General features: G+C 39.4%; 1 protein-coding gene across 1 annotated transcript; it reads right to left on the bottom strand.

Annotated features, from left to right (window-relative positions):
• Nucleotides 1-4,964: 4,964 nt before the first annotated feature.
• Nucleotides 4,965-12,458, bottom strand: LOC4341702 (very-long-chain aldehyde decarbonylase GL1-3-like). Its single transcript, XM_015786152.3, has 10 exons — nt 12,284-12,458; nt 11,884-12,110; nt 9,993-10,231; nt 8,919-9,138; nt 7,200-7,321; nt 6,730-6,986; nt 6,531-6,638; nt 5,793-5,999; nt 5,602-5,712; nt 4,965-5,515 (listed from the first exon to the last, which is right to left on the bottom strand). Exons 1-10 carry the CDS (start codon nt 12,344-12,346, stop codon nt 5,186-5,188), a joined length of 1,884 nt encoding a protein of 627 aa, XP_015641638.1. The 5' UTR covers nt 12,347-12,458; the 3' UTR covers nt 4,965-5,185.
• Between the last annotated feature and the right edge of the window lie 1,990 nt (nt 12,459-14,448).

The raw sequence follows: 14,448 nt of genomic DNA, 5'->3' as shown, positions 1-14,448 counted from the left end.
CATGCCATTATAATTTTGCAAAGTTTGAGATATGCCATCGGTATCTCAATGACATATAAGACCCATATGAGTCAATGACATGTAGGTCAAAATGGCATATCTCAAATTTTATAAAATTATAATGGCATGGTTCCGATTTTCCCTTAAAAAAAAGCTTTGGTCGTTGTCAGTTAAAAAAAAAGAAAAAAAAACATCTCTTGTCCGACTCCCGTAGAAAAAGGAAAAATAAATCTGCCAGGAAAAAAAAAGTCCGTTTTTTTTCCTTTTTTCTTTGCACGTAAAAAAGTTTTTTATGCGCACATGCTTAGGATTTTGTTTTTTTTGGTCCCTTTTTTAATCCGATCTGTCCACTGCGCGCCTCTCGGGCGTTTTTAGTTTTTTTCGTCAATCTTTTTTGTCGCCAGTTTTTCTCCCGTGCGCTTTTTTTTTTCTCATCCAGTTTTATAATCTCATCTGTTCGCTGCACGCCTTCCGAGGTGAACCCTAGCGCCGCGCCGCCGCCATATCGATTTTGTGTTTTGTCCTCCAATTTAATTGCAAAAAACGTTTCCCCACTCCTCTCTCATCATTTTCTCCATGATTTTCCCTTCGATTTGGCTTTAATTGCTAGATTTAATCTCTGTTCAACAGTTGCCGATGATGACGGCAATCTTCCCCGGTCATTTTTATCCCGAGTTTTACGCTCTGATTTTGGGGAAAACGGAAAGGGTAGATCGAGTGGATAAAAAACCCTCAACCAATTTTGGTTGACCAAGAAAGATTTGGCCGGATTTGATGCCGATGATGACGGTAATGTTCCCCGGTCATTTTTATTCCGAGTTTTACACTCTGATTTTGGGGAATACGGAAAGAGTAGATCGAGTGGATAAAAACCCTCGACCAATTTTGGTTGACCAAGAAAGATTCGGACGGATTTGATGGGGAGATTTGCTCCGGCAAACTTACGGGCACGTGATTATCTTCAGGAGGTTGAAGATGGTAGTCATATTCGGGAAATTGAAGATGGTAGGGTCGAAGAGAAGCAGACTAAATAGAGGGAGGTAGCGGACTAGCCTAGGCTGAAAAAGAAGGAAGGCTTTTGGCAAAAACCCAGGAAATATTTTCATTAACATTATAGCAATGCCAATGTTAAGATTTTTATTAACTTTTTCAATTATTAGTGTATAGTGATCACAATATTTCAGTTTATTACTTAGCTCTTAATATATCACTGAAAAAATTATTTACCCGTTGCAAACTTAGCTCTTAATATATCATTGAAAAATGTATTTACCCGTTGCAACGCACGGGCATCTTTTCTAGTATATATCTAAACCTAATTAAAAAATAAGCAAAGCTTCCGGTAAAAAAAATTTCGTCCGTCCATTCTTTTTCACCGTTTTCCTCTTTTTTTTTCCGATCCGTTTGCTTTTCGTTTTCCCCCTTTTTTTTTTTGGTTTTCCGTTTTTTCCTTTCCTTCCGTCTACTTTTTTTTCCCATTTGTTCTCGCCCCTTTTTTTCCTTTTTTTTTTCTCCGCCCGCTTTTTTTTCCGTTTCTCTCCGTCCGTCTATTTTTTCCTTCCATTTTTTTTACCTTTTCCCTATTTTTTCGTTTTTTATCCGTTATTTTATTTTTACTTTTTTTGGTAGGATTTTTTTATCTGCCATATTTTTTCGTCGTCGGGTCAAACCCTAGCGCTGTCGTCACGTCGACAAAAATCAATTAGTTTTCTATGCTTTCCCTCATCCAATTAGTTGCAAAAATCAATTCCCCACTACTCTCTCATCATTTTCTCATGATTTTCCACATTCAATTCTGCTTTAATTCACCGAATTTAATCTCTAATTGAAAGTCATTTTTTATCAAGTTTTGCGGATTCACTCCGATTTTGATAAAAACAAAAAGAGGAGATCGAGTGTATCAAAAGTCCTCATCCAATTTTAGAAGATCGAGACAGATTCGACCGAATTTGATGGGGAGGATCGGTTTTGGCATCGTATGGACACGAGACTGTCTTCTAGAGGTTGAAGACGGCAGTTGACTATGTGAGCTAGAATTGCAGCTACACTTGTGGGTTAGGTCTTAGAGAGGCAGGAGAGGTAGGCCCAGCAGAGGGAGGTAGCGGACTGGGCTGGGACTATAAAGTAAATAAGGAATGAGTATTTATCCAAAACCAAAGAAAAATGTATAGCGATCGAAAAATAATTTTACCCGTTGCAATACACAGGTATTTTTTTCTAGTATACCTAATAAAAAAATAAGTAAGGTTTCCGGATTTTTTTTTTTCGTCCGTCATGCAGATCACGTTGCCAAAAATCCGTTTTACTTCGCTTAATAGTCGGATCGGACCTTTTCTAATCTACTCTAAAATCTCGGTTGATATACAATATGTATGCTCATGTAGCCACCAATCACAACTAGCAGCCTGCCTACTTGGTTTGTGGAGGAAATCTTCAACCTGACCACCACGGTTCGATTCCCACCACCTCTCCATTCTACACATATATTGTTACTTTGCCTCTCTCATCCCAGATTGCTCGGAATAAGTCTACTTTGCCTCCCACAACTCAAATCCCTATTATTACTTTTATTTTTTGCCTCGGAATAAGTCTACTTTGCCTCCCACAACTCAAATCCCTATTATTACTTTTTTTTTGCCTCTCTCAGGTTAGATTGCTCGAAATGTCTACTTTTCCCCCCACATCTCAAATCCTATTATTACTTTGCCTCAGAATAAGTCTACTTTGCCTCCCACATTTCAAATCCTACTCGGAATAAGTCTACTTTGTCTCCCACATCTCAAATCCTATTATTACTTTGCCTCTCGCTAGATTGTTGCGCAATTTTTTTCTCTCCGCCACTAGCACCTTAGTGATTCTGAAATCTTATAATGAACCAGTTTTTAATTTAAAAATTGAACGTATTATTTTTTTTTCTTTCGTCATCTGCAAAACACGATATATTAGAGTCCGCACCATCTATTTGCTCCTCTTTCTTCAACGGATGTATAGTGATTCTAAAATCTTATAATGAACCAGTTTTTAATTTAAAAATTAAACATATTTTTTTCTTTTTGTCATTTGTAGAACACTACATATTAGAGTCCGCACCATCTATCGTCCACGCATGAGCCGTGAAAACGATTCGTCTCCACGCAAGTCCGTGTTCGATTTTAGAAATTATATCAAGCGCTTACCATGCATCCGATGGCTGAAAAATCAAAAGTTTTACACCTCTTTCTTCAATAGATATTTACTGATTCTGAAATCTTATAATGAACCAATGTTTAATTTGAAAATTAAACATAATTATTTTTTTTCTTTTCATCATCTGCAAAAAAAAACGACATTGATCAAATTCACGGCGTGACACTTTCTTTGCTTTTTTGTCGCTGCACGGACCACTTCTTTTCATGACAGTCAAAAACATTCTACCTCCTATATCAGATTTTTTTCAAAGCAGACTCGTCCTATAACTTCTACCTCCGATTCCACGCGGTCCATTTTCTTTAAGCACCGGTTTATATGTTTTTTAATATAATACTCCCTCCGTTTTATAGGTTATAGGACGTTTTCACTTTGGTCAAATTCAAACTACTTTAAGTTTGACTAATTATGTAGAAAAAATAGTAAAATTTACAACACCAGCATAGTTTCATTAAATCTATAATTAAATAAATTTTTATAATATATTAGTCTTAGGTTAAAAATATTACTATTTTTTTCTACAGAATTAATTAAACTTATGGTAGTTTGACTTTGACTAAAGTCAAAACGTTTTATAACCTGAAGTGGAGGGAGTAACTCTTTAGTTATAAGGACAAGGGGATGACTTCGGCTCGGGCGCTCGATGGGAGGGGGTTAAAATCGGACGCTGACATTATGACGTCAGCGCCACGTATGCGTACAAAACCACTTTAAACTGATTTTTCTCTTAAATTACTTATCCAAATCATGATCCGATTGTACCATTAAATTCGTTGTAATTAAATCTTCAAAACAAGACCACACATGGATATATTCCGACGAAAAAAAATTTAGCTTATTATTGAATTATTTTTAAATGTTGCACGATGTTCCATCAGGTATATCGGAATTGTTTTACTAAGTAGATCGAAAATGTTTCACTCGTTTAAATCGGGTGTTGTTTCACCTTATATATAAACAATCTTTCAGCAAACAGCGAAGAATGTTTCAGTTCACTGCAACATTAGATCTATACATTGTGAAACATTGTAAGTACACTAGGTGATACATTTTTTGTGGAACAAAAAATAACCGAATTTCCTTAATAGCGGTTTCCAAAATATGTGGGTGATTTGTTTTGTTGCAATGAAATATTTCAGTTCACTGCAACATTAAATCTATACATAATGAAACATTGTAAGTGCACTAAATGAAATATTTTTATTGGAATAAAAAATAAACCAAATTTCCTTAATAGAGATTTTTTTTAAAATACATAGGTAATTTGTTGCAATGGAGTATATGATGGAGATAAATGGCAGATGAGAGCAGAGACGTGGTGGAGCCAAGGACAGGCAGCGCGTGGGGGGAGAGAGCGCTCGATATTTCTCCCTCTCCCGAGCGACCGATCCGGGGCATTTCCCTATCGACACCGGACTATAACAAAGTACAATCATGTTACCAGTTTACTTAAAAAAGTTATTCTATGTTGCTGACCAAAAAGACCACCTGTCGGTCCGAAACGGCCCAAAACGTAAACAAGCTTTGTCGGTGCGAACAAACTGGGCCGTTCGTGGGATTGGGAACAATTTGTTTGTGGCCCGGGAACAAATCAACCGCGTGTGCGAGTCCGTCCGCAAATGGGCCGACGCCCACAATTCTCTCGGGAAAAATTCGGGAGGCCGCTACACTCGCGGCACGTCTCACTCTCACTGCAACGACGGTTTCTCGCGCATCGCCACACACATGCAGTGATGCAGATGAACCATTCCCAAAGTGAGCAACAATCACCCAAAGTGTACGAGGAATCATCCATTCTTTCTTGTCATTTCTGCGGTATTCTTACGTACGACGCTAGCTATCAACACACAACACAAGCACGCCCGATAATTAATTAAGCTAGCCGGGCGAGCGAACAATGCAACGTACAATCGATCGACACACACGCACAACACGAAAGTTATTCGGCGTCCCCGTGCTGTACGTAGTTACTACTAGCCGCCGTCGCCGTCGCCGGCGTTCACGCCGGCGTGAGGCCGTGCCTGAGCGCGGCGTTCCAGACGGCGTCGATCCGGTCGACGTCGATGGCGCCGACCTCGTGGTGGTCCCACCCCTCCAGGAAGTGGACGACGCCGCCGGCGTGGCACGCGTGCACGACGCCGCGGCCCATGGTGTACTCGCACGTCCCCAGCCCCTCCACGTCCTCCGGCAGCCTCATCGCGGCGAGCTTCCCGTACGTGCAGTCCCGCCGGAACCCGATGATCGGCGGCACCACGAACTGGTGGAAGTGCGTCCCCGCCGGCGCCCACCGCTGCTCCCTCGGCGACAGCCACTTCCCCACGATCCACGTCTGCGACGACCGACATCGCCGTCGTAAGACATCATGATTGAGTTGCATACACCGACCAGTTCAATTATATTTTACGTACGTACTACCTTGCAATTCTGTGCAGCCTGGTACTTGGTGACCTGGACCAGATACTGCTGGAACTCCGCAGGGGCCTCCCTCTGAATATTCATGAACCTCTCCGTTGACAGTGTCAGCATCTGAACAAAACAAACACAAAAACAGTAAGCTAAGCTGAATCACTTCCATTCTCTCTATAGCATTCTTCTGATGAACGTACCAAGACTCTGATCTTCTTCCTACAGAGGTAGAGAGCGATGGCTCTGCCGAGCTTCGACGTCGCACCGGTGAGGAACACCTCCGCGACGTCGCCGGGGATCTCGTTGAGGATCACCGCCGCCGTCAGGGTGTTGCCGTGCACCACCCTCACCCGCAGGTCGGGATGCTTGCGGACGAACAGCGTGCCACCCCCATTGAGCGCCTCATTCTGTCGAGCACACACACACACAAAAAAGAATTACTCACTACAGTTTCAGTTAATATATTCGATCTTTCACTGAACTTTCCTGCCGTCAAATTCAGTGACATCTGACAAGAAACCATTATAACCACGTTGCTAAGAGTAGTACACAGTACAAACCAATGACGTTTAGCTACCTACCCAGAATCAAGAATTTATCACAAACAGAATCATTGGGACATTGGTGTTCACTTGTACTACCTGCATACTACGACTCGCCCAAAGTTCCGTCGCTGTATGGACACAGTACCAGAATGGCACGGCCACATGCGTGTCATAAAGGAATTAATCGAGCTATAGCTAACAACAACCTACTAACACTGCACAGTCTGCACTTGACTTTGTCCTACTAGAGGAAGACAACCAACATGCTTGCACTTGCAAGCAGCTTAATTACATCAACCCATCACTCACAACGCAGTACGAAGTACAGCTAGTACGATCGGTACACAATTATGAGTAGCTAATTAATCGAATCCGTATGATGCTATTACTCACCTTGTTGAGTGCAGCAAGGCTGAGCACTTTGACGCCCATCTTGTCCGCCCTCAGGATCGCGAGCTCGATCATCTCATTGATGCCCTTCTTCGCCGAAGGGATGAAATACTGCAGGACATTAAAAAAAATAAAACGATAAGTTGCATGCACTAACCAGTTCAATGGAAATCAGCCTTGAGGCTTGGATGAAACGTGTGACCTGGAAGCCGTAGCGGGGCACGCTCCAGGTCTGGTGGAGGAAGCCGCGGAGCTTATAGAAGCTGACAGTGAAGGTCTTGGAGCAGAACCACTGGAGGAGCATGAAGCCGAAGGCGATGGGCCAGAGCGGGAGAAGGACGAGGTGCGTCGCGAACGGCAGCGAGCTGCACGCTCGGAACGCGAATGGCACGTGCATCGACGACACCACGTCCACCACGTGCACCAGGAACACAAAGTCCGGCACCCGATGGTTCTTTCCTACAGAAATTAAAAAATATGATTCGAACTAATTAGTTCTTCAATTCAATCAGACACACGGTCATCGATTTTTAAGTTCAATCTGGGTTATGGATAAACTCTCTGTCTAAATTGTAGTACTACGTTATATCCAATTTAATAGTAGATTGTTTTGTTTTTTTTTTTGCGAGGAAGTAGATTGTGATATTTTAGAATAGAGAGAGTAGCTAATACCTAGGTCAACCTCCTTCTGAAGCTGCCAAGACTTGGGGTTGAGGGTCCCTCCCAGGGCATCAAAGAGAGGCATGAACAGGCAGAAATTGGAGTCCTTCTCCCTGTGGTGTAGGCTAAGATACCTGCACACATCACCACAAGCATCCACAGGATTAATTAGCAGCAGTCTTAATTTCTAGGAATATCGTCGAAATGGACACAAAAGTCACGTCAGTCCGGGTTCCAAATTGCAAATCATGTCTCCAAGACCTCCCTACAATGGTTTCAACTTCTTAATTAATTCCTGTCAACCACTAGCCCATCCCTATCTAAGCTGCTCTGTTCATGCACAGTGACTCACCTGATTAGAGAAAAATTAAATCATTTGACCACTTGATTAGTACTCCATCAGTTTATCACGAGCATTGATTATCAGTTTCCAGTACGCAGCAGCAATGATTAGGGTTATAAATCATATGGCCATTCTCGTCAAACCTGGCTATTAATGCAGTCACTGGTTTAAGGGATACCTGATCCATTCGTTAACCAGGACAGGATCGATAACATTCGCTTTAGATGACCACGACATATATATATAGGAGTATTCCAAATTGGAAAGTGATATATGCTCCAACAATGTGACTCTCATACAGTAATAAAATGCATAGTGGACACACTTCCTTAGCTCCTATGATTTCTATATATAAGCTCGTTAGTTTTTTTTTTTAAAAAAAAAAACTTTTGAACCTTACAATATGCACTTGTTTGGACCCTCGAGTAGATAATATTACAAAATCTGATAGTCCATTATTCATTTACTTCAATGTTTCATAGTATCAATCTTTTTATTTCTCATGCAAGCAAGGCCTTTTTTGGAAATGCAAGAACTTCGCCATCACTGCGACAACTTGATTAATTCGTTGACAATTTTGGAAACAGAAATTATATGTTTTATCCAGAGATGCCTTAATATAACTAATTAAGGTCGACACATGACAGTGGACGCCACATTGGCCAATGGGCGTGACACTTCAATTAATTTGGCAGTTTTTGGTATATTTTTGTGCTGTCTAAGTGCAATCTTTTTCGAGTTAATTGCATGGTGACACCACATACAGATATATGACTTGGTGCCTTCGACTATAGTGCACTGGACATGTCGCTCTGTACACATATAGGCCTCTATCCAGACGCGTGCACGGGAGCATGCGACATTAAATGGTGTTAATTAAGAAAATACGCTGCTAATAAGTACGAAGTACATATGTAAAATAAAGGAAAAATATATACCGTATGTTTTTTCCCTACCGGATTCGTATTGAAAGTACTGTACATATGGTACCTATTAAGTTTTTAAATACGGAGTATATGGTATGGAAAATAAAGGGTGTAGAATGCGCACAACACACTACACACATATTGTACTAAATTTCTACTAAAAATGTTTGTCCTGTTATCTTAATTAGCTTATTATTCACCAGACTATATATTTTAACAAATTGTTTGCTTTGCACTTCACAAAATATTTTTTTCAAGAAAAGAAGCCTATTATTTAGACAACTTGTTTTAAGCTACTGTTAAATTTATTTTTTGAAATATTTAATTTGTCAACAATCTGTTTAGTAGTTTAAATCAAATATGGCCTAATTTGAATAAATATAAATTAGTGGAGCGAGGTAAGGGAACATAGTGGATCAGTTTGGATGATATTATGAATAGTATGTAAATTAGAGGACTCACGATGGTGTGTAGATGAGGTATCTGAGAAAGGGAAAATCCTGGAAGGTCTTGTGTGAGATGACCTCGACGTTGCTGTACCCCATGGACCGGAGGTAGTCGAAGAGGAGGATGTGTCCATAGACCAGGCTCACGGAGCCGTGTCCCGCCATGAAGGCCCCTGCAAGTGGGGCCCACGCCACCAGCGTCAGGATCAGGCTCTCCAATGGCGTCACGAACCCAGCTGCATTAATCAAGCAGTTAATTAAACACATCATTAAAAACGAAACGATTTTGCTATATCTCACTCGAAAGATTTTTTTCTTATCTCTCACTCGATTTTCTCACTCAAATTTACAGTGCATTTTCTTGTACTCTTGTAAGTTACAGTGTAATTTATAAAACTTACACTGTAACTTTTGTAAGTTACACTGTAATTTTTGAATCTTCGCATATAAATTTTAAATTTTGTATTGGATTTGGTCTTTTTCTTGAGGATATGGTAATTTAGTGTCCATTATGGTGTTTCTTAATTGCTTTTTATTTTTTATTATATCTATCATATTTTAATCTAAAGATTAAAAATCTGTGTGATACAATCATAAAAATATTTCGAAAGATGTATAGGTACTCCCAAAACGAAATTAGACGCTAATAAGTACTCCCTCCGTATTTTAATGTATGACGCCGTTGACTTTTTTGACAAACATTTGACCTTTCGTCTTATTCAAAAAATTTGTATAATTAGAATTTATTTTATTATGACTTGATTTATCATCAAATGTTCTTTAAGCATGATATAAGTATTTTTATATTTGCATAAAATTTTTGAATAAGACGAGTGATCAAACGTGGATTAAAAAGTCAACGGCGTCATACATTAAAATATAGAGGGAGTAATTAATAAAGTTTGTAGATGAAAATTAGGGGCTGTTTGGCATAGCTGAGCTCAGCCAAACAGTTTCAGCTCCACCAAAATTAAGAGTGGAGTTGGGTAGAGCTCTTCTTCACAACTCCACTCCAGACTCAACTTCTGGAGTTATATTTAGGAGTTGGAGCTGTACGAAAAGAACTTTAATTTCAGGGTATTATTGTTACCTGTGAGAGCTTGGGTGGCTTGGAAGGAGTGGTGCAAGGAGTGGTACCGGCTGAAGAGTGGGCCCAGATGGAGGGCCCGGTGGGCCCAGTAGAAGGCCGGCTCTGAAACGGCCACGTGCAGCACCACAGCGATGGCCCACCCACGTAGGTCCCACGCCGAGAGATCCGACGTGGCAGGGAAGACACGGCTGGTGACCAGCACCGCCGCGATTAGGGTTTGCATGATCACCATGTTATCCCTGAAAAAAAAAGATCATCCAAATTAAATGACAGACTCAAAGATATCTCACATCACATTAATGATAACAATCAAAATGGGATAATATCATACATGATTTACATATATATTTTTTGAGATAATAAGAGCATGGAAGTGGCATTCAACCATCGTAGACAAGTTGAACTCTCTTCGTCCACTAGAGGAGATCCGACAACAACGATACAATGATGGTGAGTTTTGTAGTCTAGAATATTTTGAGATAGAATAACAACGAATATTTTGACTCATTCTAAAACAACGATTGTGAACGAAGATTTCATATAGATCTGTTGACCCATTCTACATAGTAGTAATATTTTGTGATGGAGGTAGGAGCAAATTGTACATGGTTTATGGTTTGTCAAGGTGCATTAGCAAAAGCAAGAGTGGTGTGGTGTGTCGATGAATAATTAATTATTTTCCACTCTTACAAATGGTGATAAATGATTTGCCATTGAATCCTCGTGCCACATGTCCGTGATCTCGTGCGCTTTGAATGGCACCACGTTACGACATGCTGCTACTGGTACTCGCTCGCTCACTTCGCAATCGAGACCAACACGGCCACCGAAATGCAGATGGAGTTATTGCGCGAGCATTTACTCCCAACCTCCAATCGTGATACGGTCTTCAACACTTCATGGTCTTAAGCTATGGACCGGGATATATGCATGATTTGATACACCATATATATCATGGGCCTCATGGCACATCTAAACCCAAAAAGGAGCTAACTATACTACTATATGAGTATAATAGATTAAACCGAAACTTAATTTTCATTAATTGGCTGGTCCTCCCTTCAGACCTTATTAAGCCTGTGTTTGGTTTGGTTGAGTTAAGGTCGATAAGACGTAGAGAAATACATGAAAAAGATGTTAATAGAACATTTATATATTTATTCCTAGCGGTTTAAAGTATATATGTAAACTGTAGATATGTGCGAGTCGGCTAGCCAATTAATCATAGCCGGCCTGTAGGCAGCATCGTACTTTCGCATGTCACATCGAGCGTTTGAACATATGTATGAATTATTAAATATAGGCTAAAAAATAACTAATTATACAGATTACGACTAATTTGCGAGACGAATTTTTAAGCCTAATTACTCTATGATTTGACAATGCGGTGTTACAGTAAATATTTGCTAATAATATATTAATTAGGTTTAATAAATTTGTCTCGCAGTTTATTAACGGATTATGTAATTAGTTTTTTTTATTAGTACCTGAATACCACATGCGACACCGTATGTAATATCTGATGTGACACACCAAAAACTTTACATCCATAATCTAAACACCAGCTTCGTGTTCATAGCATGATGAAACGGGTCATCCATTACATTTGGTCGTACTGGTAGCTTCCTAGCCAGGAGGAATCTATCTGCAATTACTACTGTCTTGGACATGAGCAGTAAATACTACCGATCGACTTCAAAGAAGAATTAAAAGCTGAAGTTATGCTGCTGTTTATAAACAGAGACCCAAAGTACTTACACAGAGAATCATCTACGGTACCTTTTAGATAGCGCATAACCATGACCCGATCACAAAAAGCCAAACGAGAACAGTAATCAACTAAGTAGAGGGAGGTAAAAAAAAAGTTACTACTACTACTATTATTAATTACCAGTCCCACTCGGTGTCGATCTGGCGGAAGTCGACGCCGTCGTCGACGACGCGGCGGCGGCGGGTGAAGAAGAGCATGTTGCCGTAGGAGAACCATAGCTGGTAGGTGAGCGACCGGAGCGCGAGGAGGAGGATGAGGTGGAGGCACCACGACGTCCCCAGCGGCAACCTCCCTTGCTCCCTCCACTCCTGCACCACCTTCCCCACCACCGGCCCGTACAGCAAATACTGCATATATATCATCCACAATCCATCCATCAATTAGCCAAACAGCCATTGCTAATGCATATCATGAATTCATGATCAGTTCATCATTATATCACATATATACTAATTGTTTGTTGCAATGATATGTATATATATACAAAGAATTGAAGCAGCAGTTGATCAAGTGTGCTTGCCTTGTATGAGCCTAAGAATGCCCAAGGCCAAGAAGACAAGGGAGAGGCCATGGAGATGGCCATGGCCAGGGATATCGAGCTCGGTGGATGGGGATGATGAACTAGATAGCTAGCTAGCTAGAACTGCTGGGTTGGGAAGAATGGAGAGATCTCTCTCTCTCTGTCACCCACCTATGATTCTTGGGACGCCAAGACCCTCCCCTATTTATAACAAGAGGGAGGAGCGAAAAGTCCATCAGAGAATTCAATGGCAACCTTCCTATTTTCCAACTCTGGCAGTGGTTAGCCAGCTCGAGCGCTGCCTTAATTCACTACTCCTCCTCTTCTTATTTTTCTTCTTCTTAAAAAAACAAAAAGACGTAGTCACAGAAATGGCAATACGTAGAAAGACCCGGTCTTTCGGCTAATACCGTAAGATGTGGGCTAGTCGATTTAAGTTCGAGCCTCACTTCTCTTTTAATAAGTTTCGATATGAGAGTCCTTCTCTCATATTGAATGTTTTTTTCTTTCAATAAACAGTAATACGTACTCTGGCCGAGCGTGCATGCATGCATGTACTTGAAAAGGTTAACAGTACATCAACATTTTTTTTACGGACAGTTGAATTACTAAAATACCGAGTATATTTTTTATAGGTAATCCATTAGCTCATAAATAATTAAATATTAATTATTCAAAACTTTAAAAGTATATATTTTACAAAAAAAAAATAAACTTAAAGATCTTAAAAATACATTGTATAATTGTTTTAAAAATGTGCTAACGAAAAGAAAGAAAAAGGTTATAGTTTAGAGTTAAAAAAAGTGCCTTATATTTCACAATGGACAAATTACATCCCTTCTCAAAAGTATGATGTTTTGGACATCGGTAGTAGTCGTCCCTAATGCACACGTTTACCATTAATTTGTCAAACTATACATATATATTTATAAAATATTAAATTATAGCTATATAAAAGAGTTTTTCATGGAAAATCTACTGACAGAATTTTCAATTTTTAAGTCCTATTATTTTTGCATCAATTAACAATTCAATATTTTACGTTTTGATTTCATGTATTTTAGGAGGACATGCATCTTTTTACGAACGGATATATATAGTATTTTAGGATGACATGCATGCATCTTTTTACGTACTATTAATTAAAACTACTGGCCAGATATAATATGTTGTTCATATCAATGTGACTAATTGAATTGATGTGCAACTGCGGGAGTACCACAGTACGTACCAGTAGCATTTGGCCGGGCGGTACCACTACGAGAGCCATGGCCAAAAAATTCTACCATAGCTACTAGCAGTAGAATGTAGCAGTTATTGTCTAGCAAAAATAGTTATTCCCAGCGTTTACGGTTCCAACAGGCCCTTCCTTTTCGGGCACTAGCGAAATTCAGAATTTCGCGAAATCCGGTGGAAAACCGATAAATTCCGAACAAATTTTATAAACCAAAATCTGAATACAAATTCCCCGAGTTTGCCGATAAGTTCTTGAAAACCGATCGGTTTTAGAGAAATTTCGATCGAAATCATCGAAATTTCGATCAGTAATTTGAAACAGAGGTAATTTGCTGAAATTCTTTTCTTTCCTGATGTAAGTTTCAGTAAATACACACAATACATCTTTTTTTCGAAAATTTATATCCCAACAAGTTCTATGAATATCATTGTATTTATAAGATTTTATTTGATTTTTTTCCTTTTTATCAATTCAAATTTGAATTTGGATGAAACTCCTCGAAATCTCAGACGGTTTCTATTTTCAAGCCTCGTCGAAACGTCGAAATTTCACGAAATCCGACCGGATTTCGTCGGAATCGTAAACCCGGGTTATTCCCTCCTTTTTCATATTATAATTAAGTCGGTTTTGGTTTTTTAATCAATTTTTTAAAAGTTTGATTAAATTTATAAAAAAAATAGGAACATCTGAAACACCACATTAGTTTAATGAAATCTAACATTGAATATATTTTGATAATATGTTTATTTTGTGTTAAAAATACTATTATTTTATAATATGGAAATTGAGAGAGTAGCTACGAGACGTATGTACGGTACTCAGTGGCGAAGCTATATTGTGTTTGGGGGTACACATGAACACCCAAATTCCTAATTTCTCACTTAAAAACACTAGAATGTACAGTGTTGTACTGAAATTTTATAGATTC

Source organism: Oryza sativa, chromosome 6 (genome assembly GCF_034140825.1).
Source record: "Oryza sativa Japonica Group chromosome 6, ASM3414082v1".
Taxonomy (NCBI): domain Eukaryota; kingdom Viridiplantae; phylum Streptophyta; class Magnoliopsida; order Poales; family Poaceae; genus Oryza; species Oryza sativa.
The sequence above is the reverse complement of the archived record's forward strand: the minus strand, read 5'-3'. Positions and strand labels throughout refer to the sequence as shown.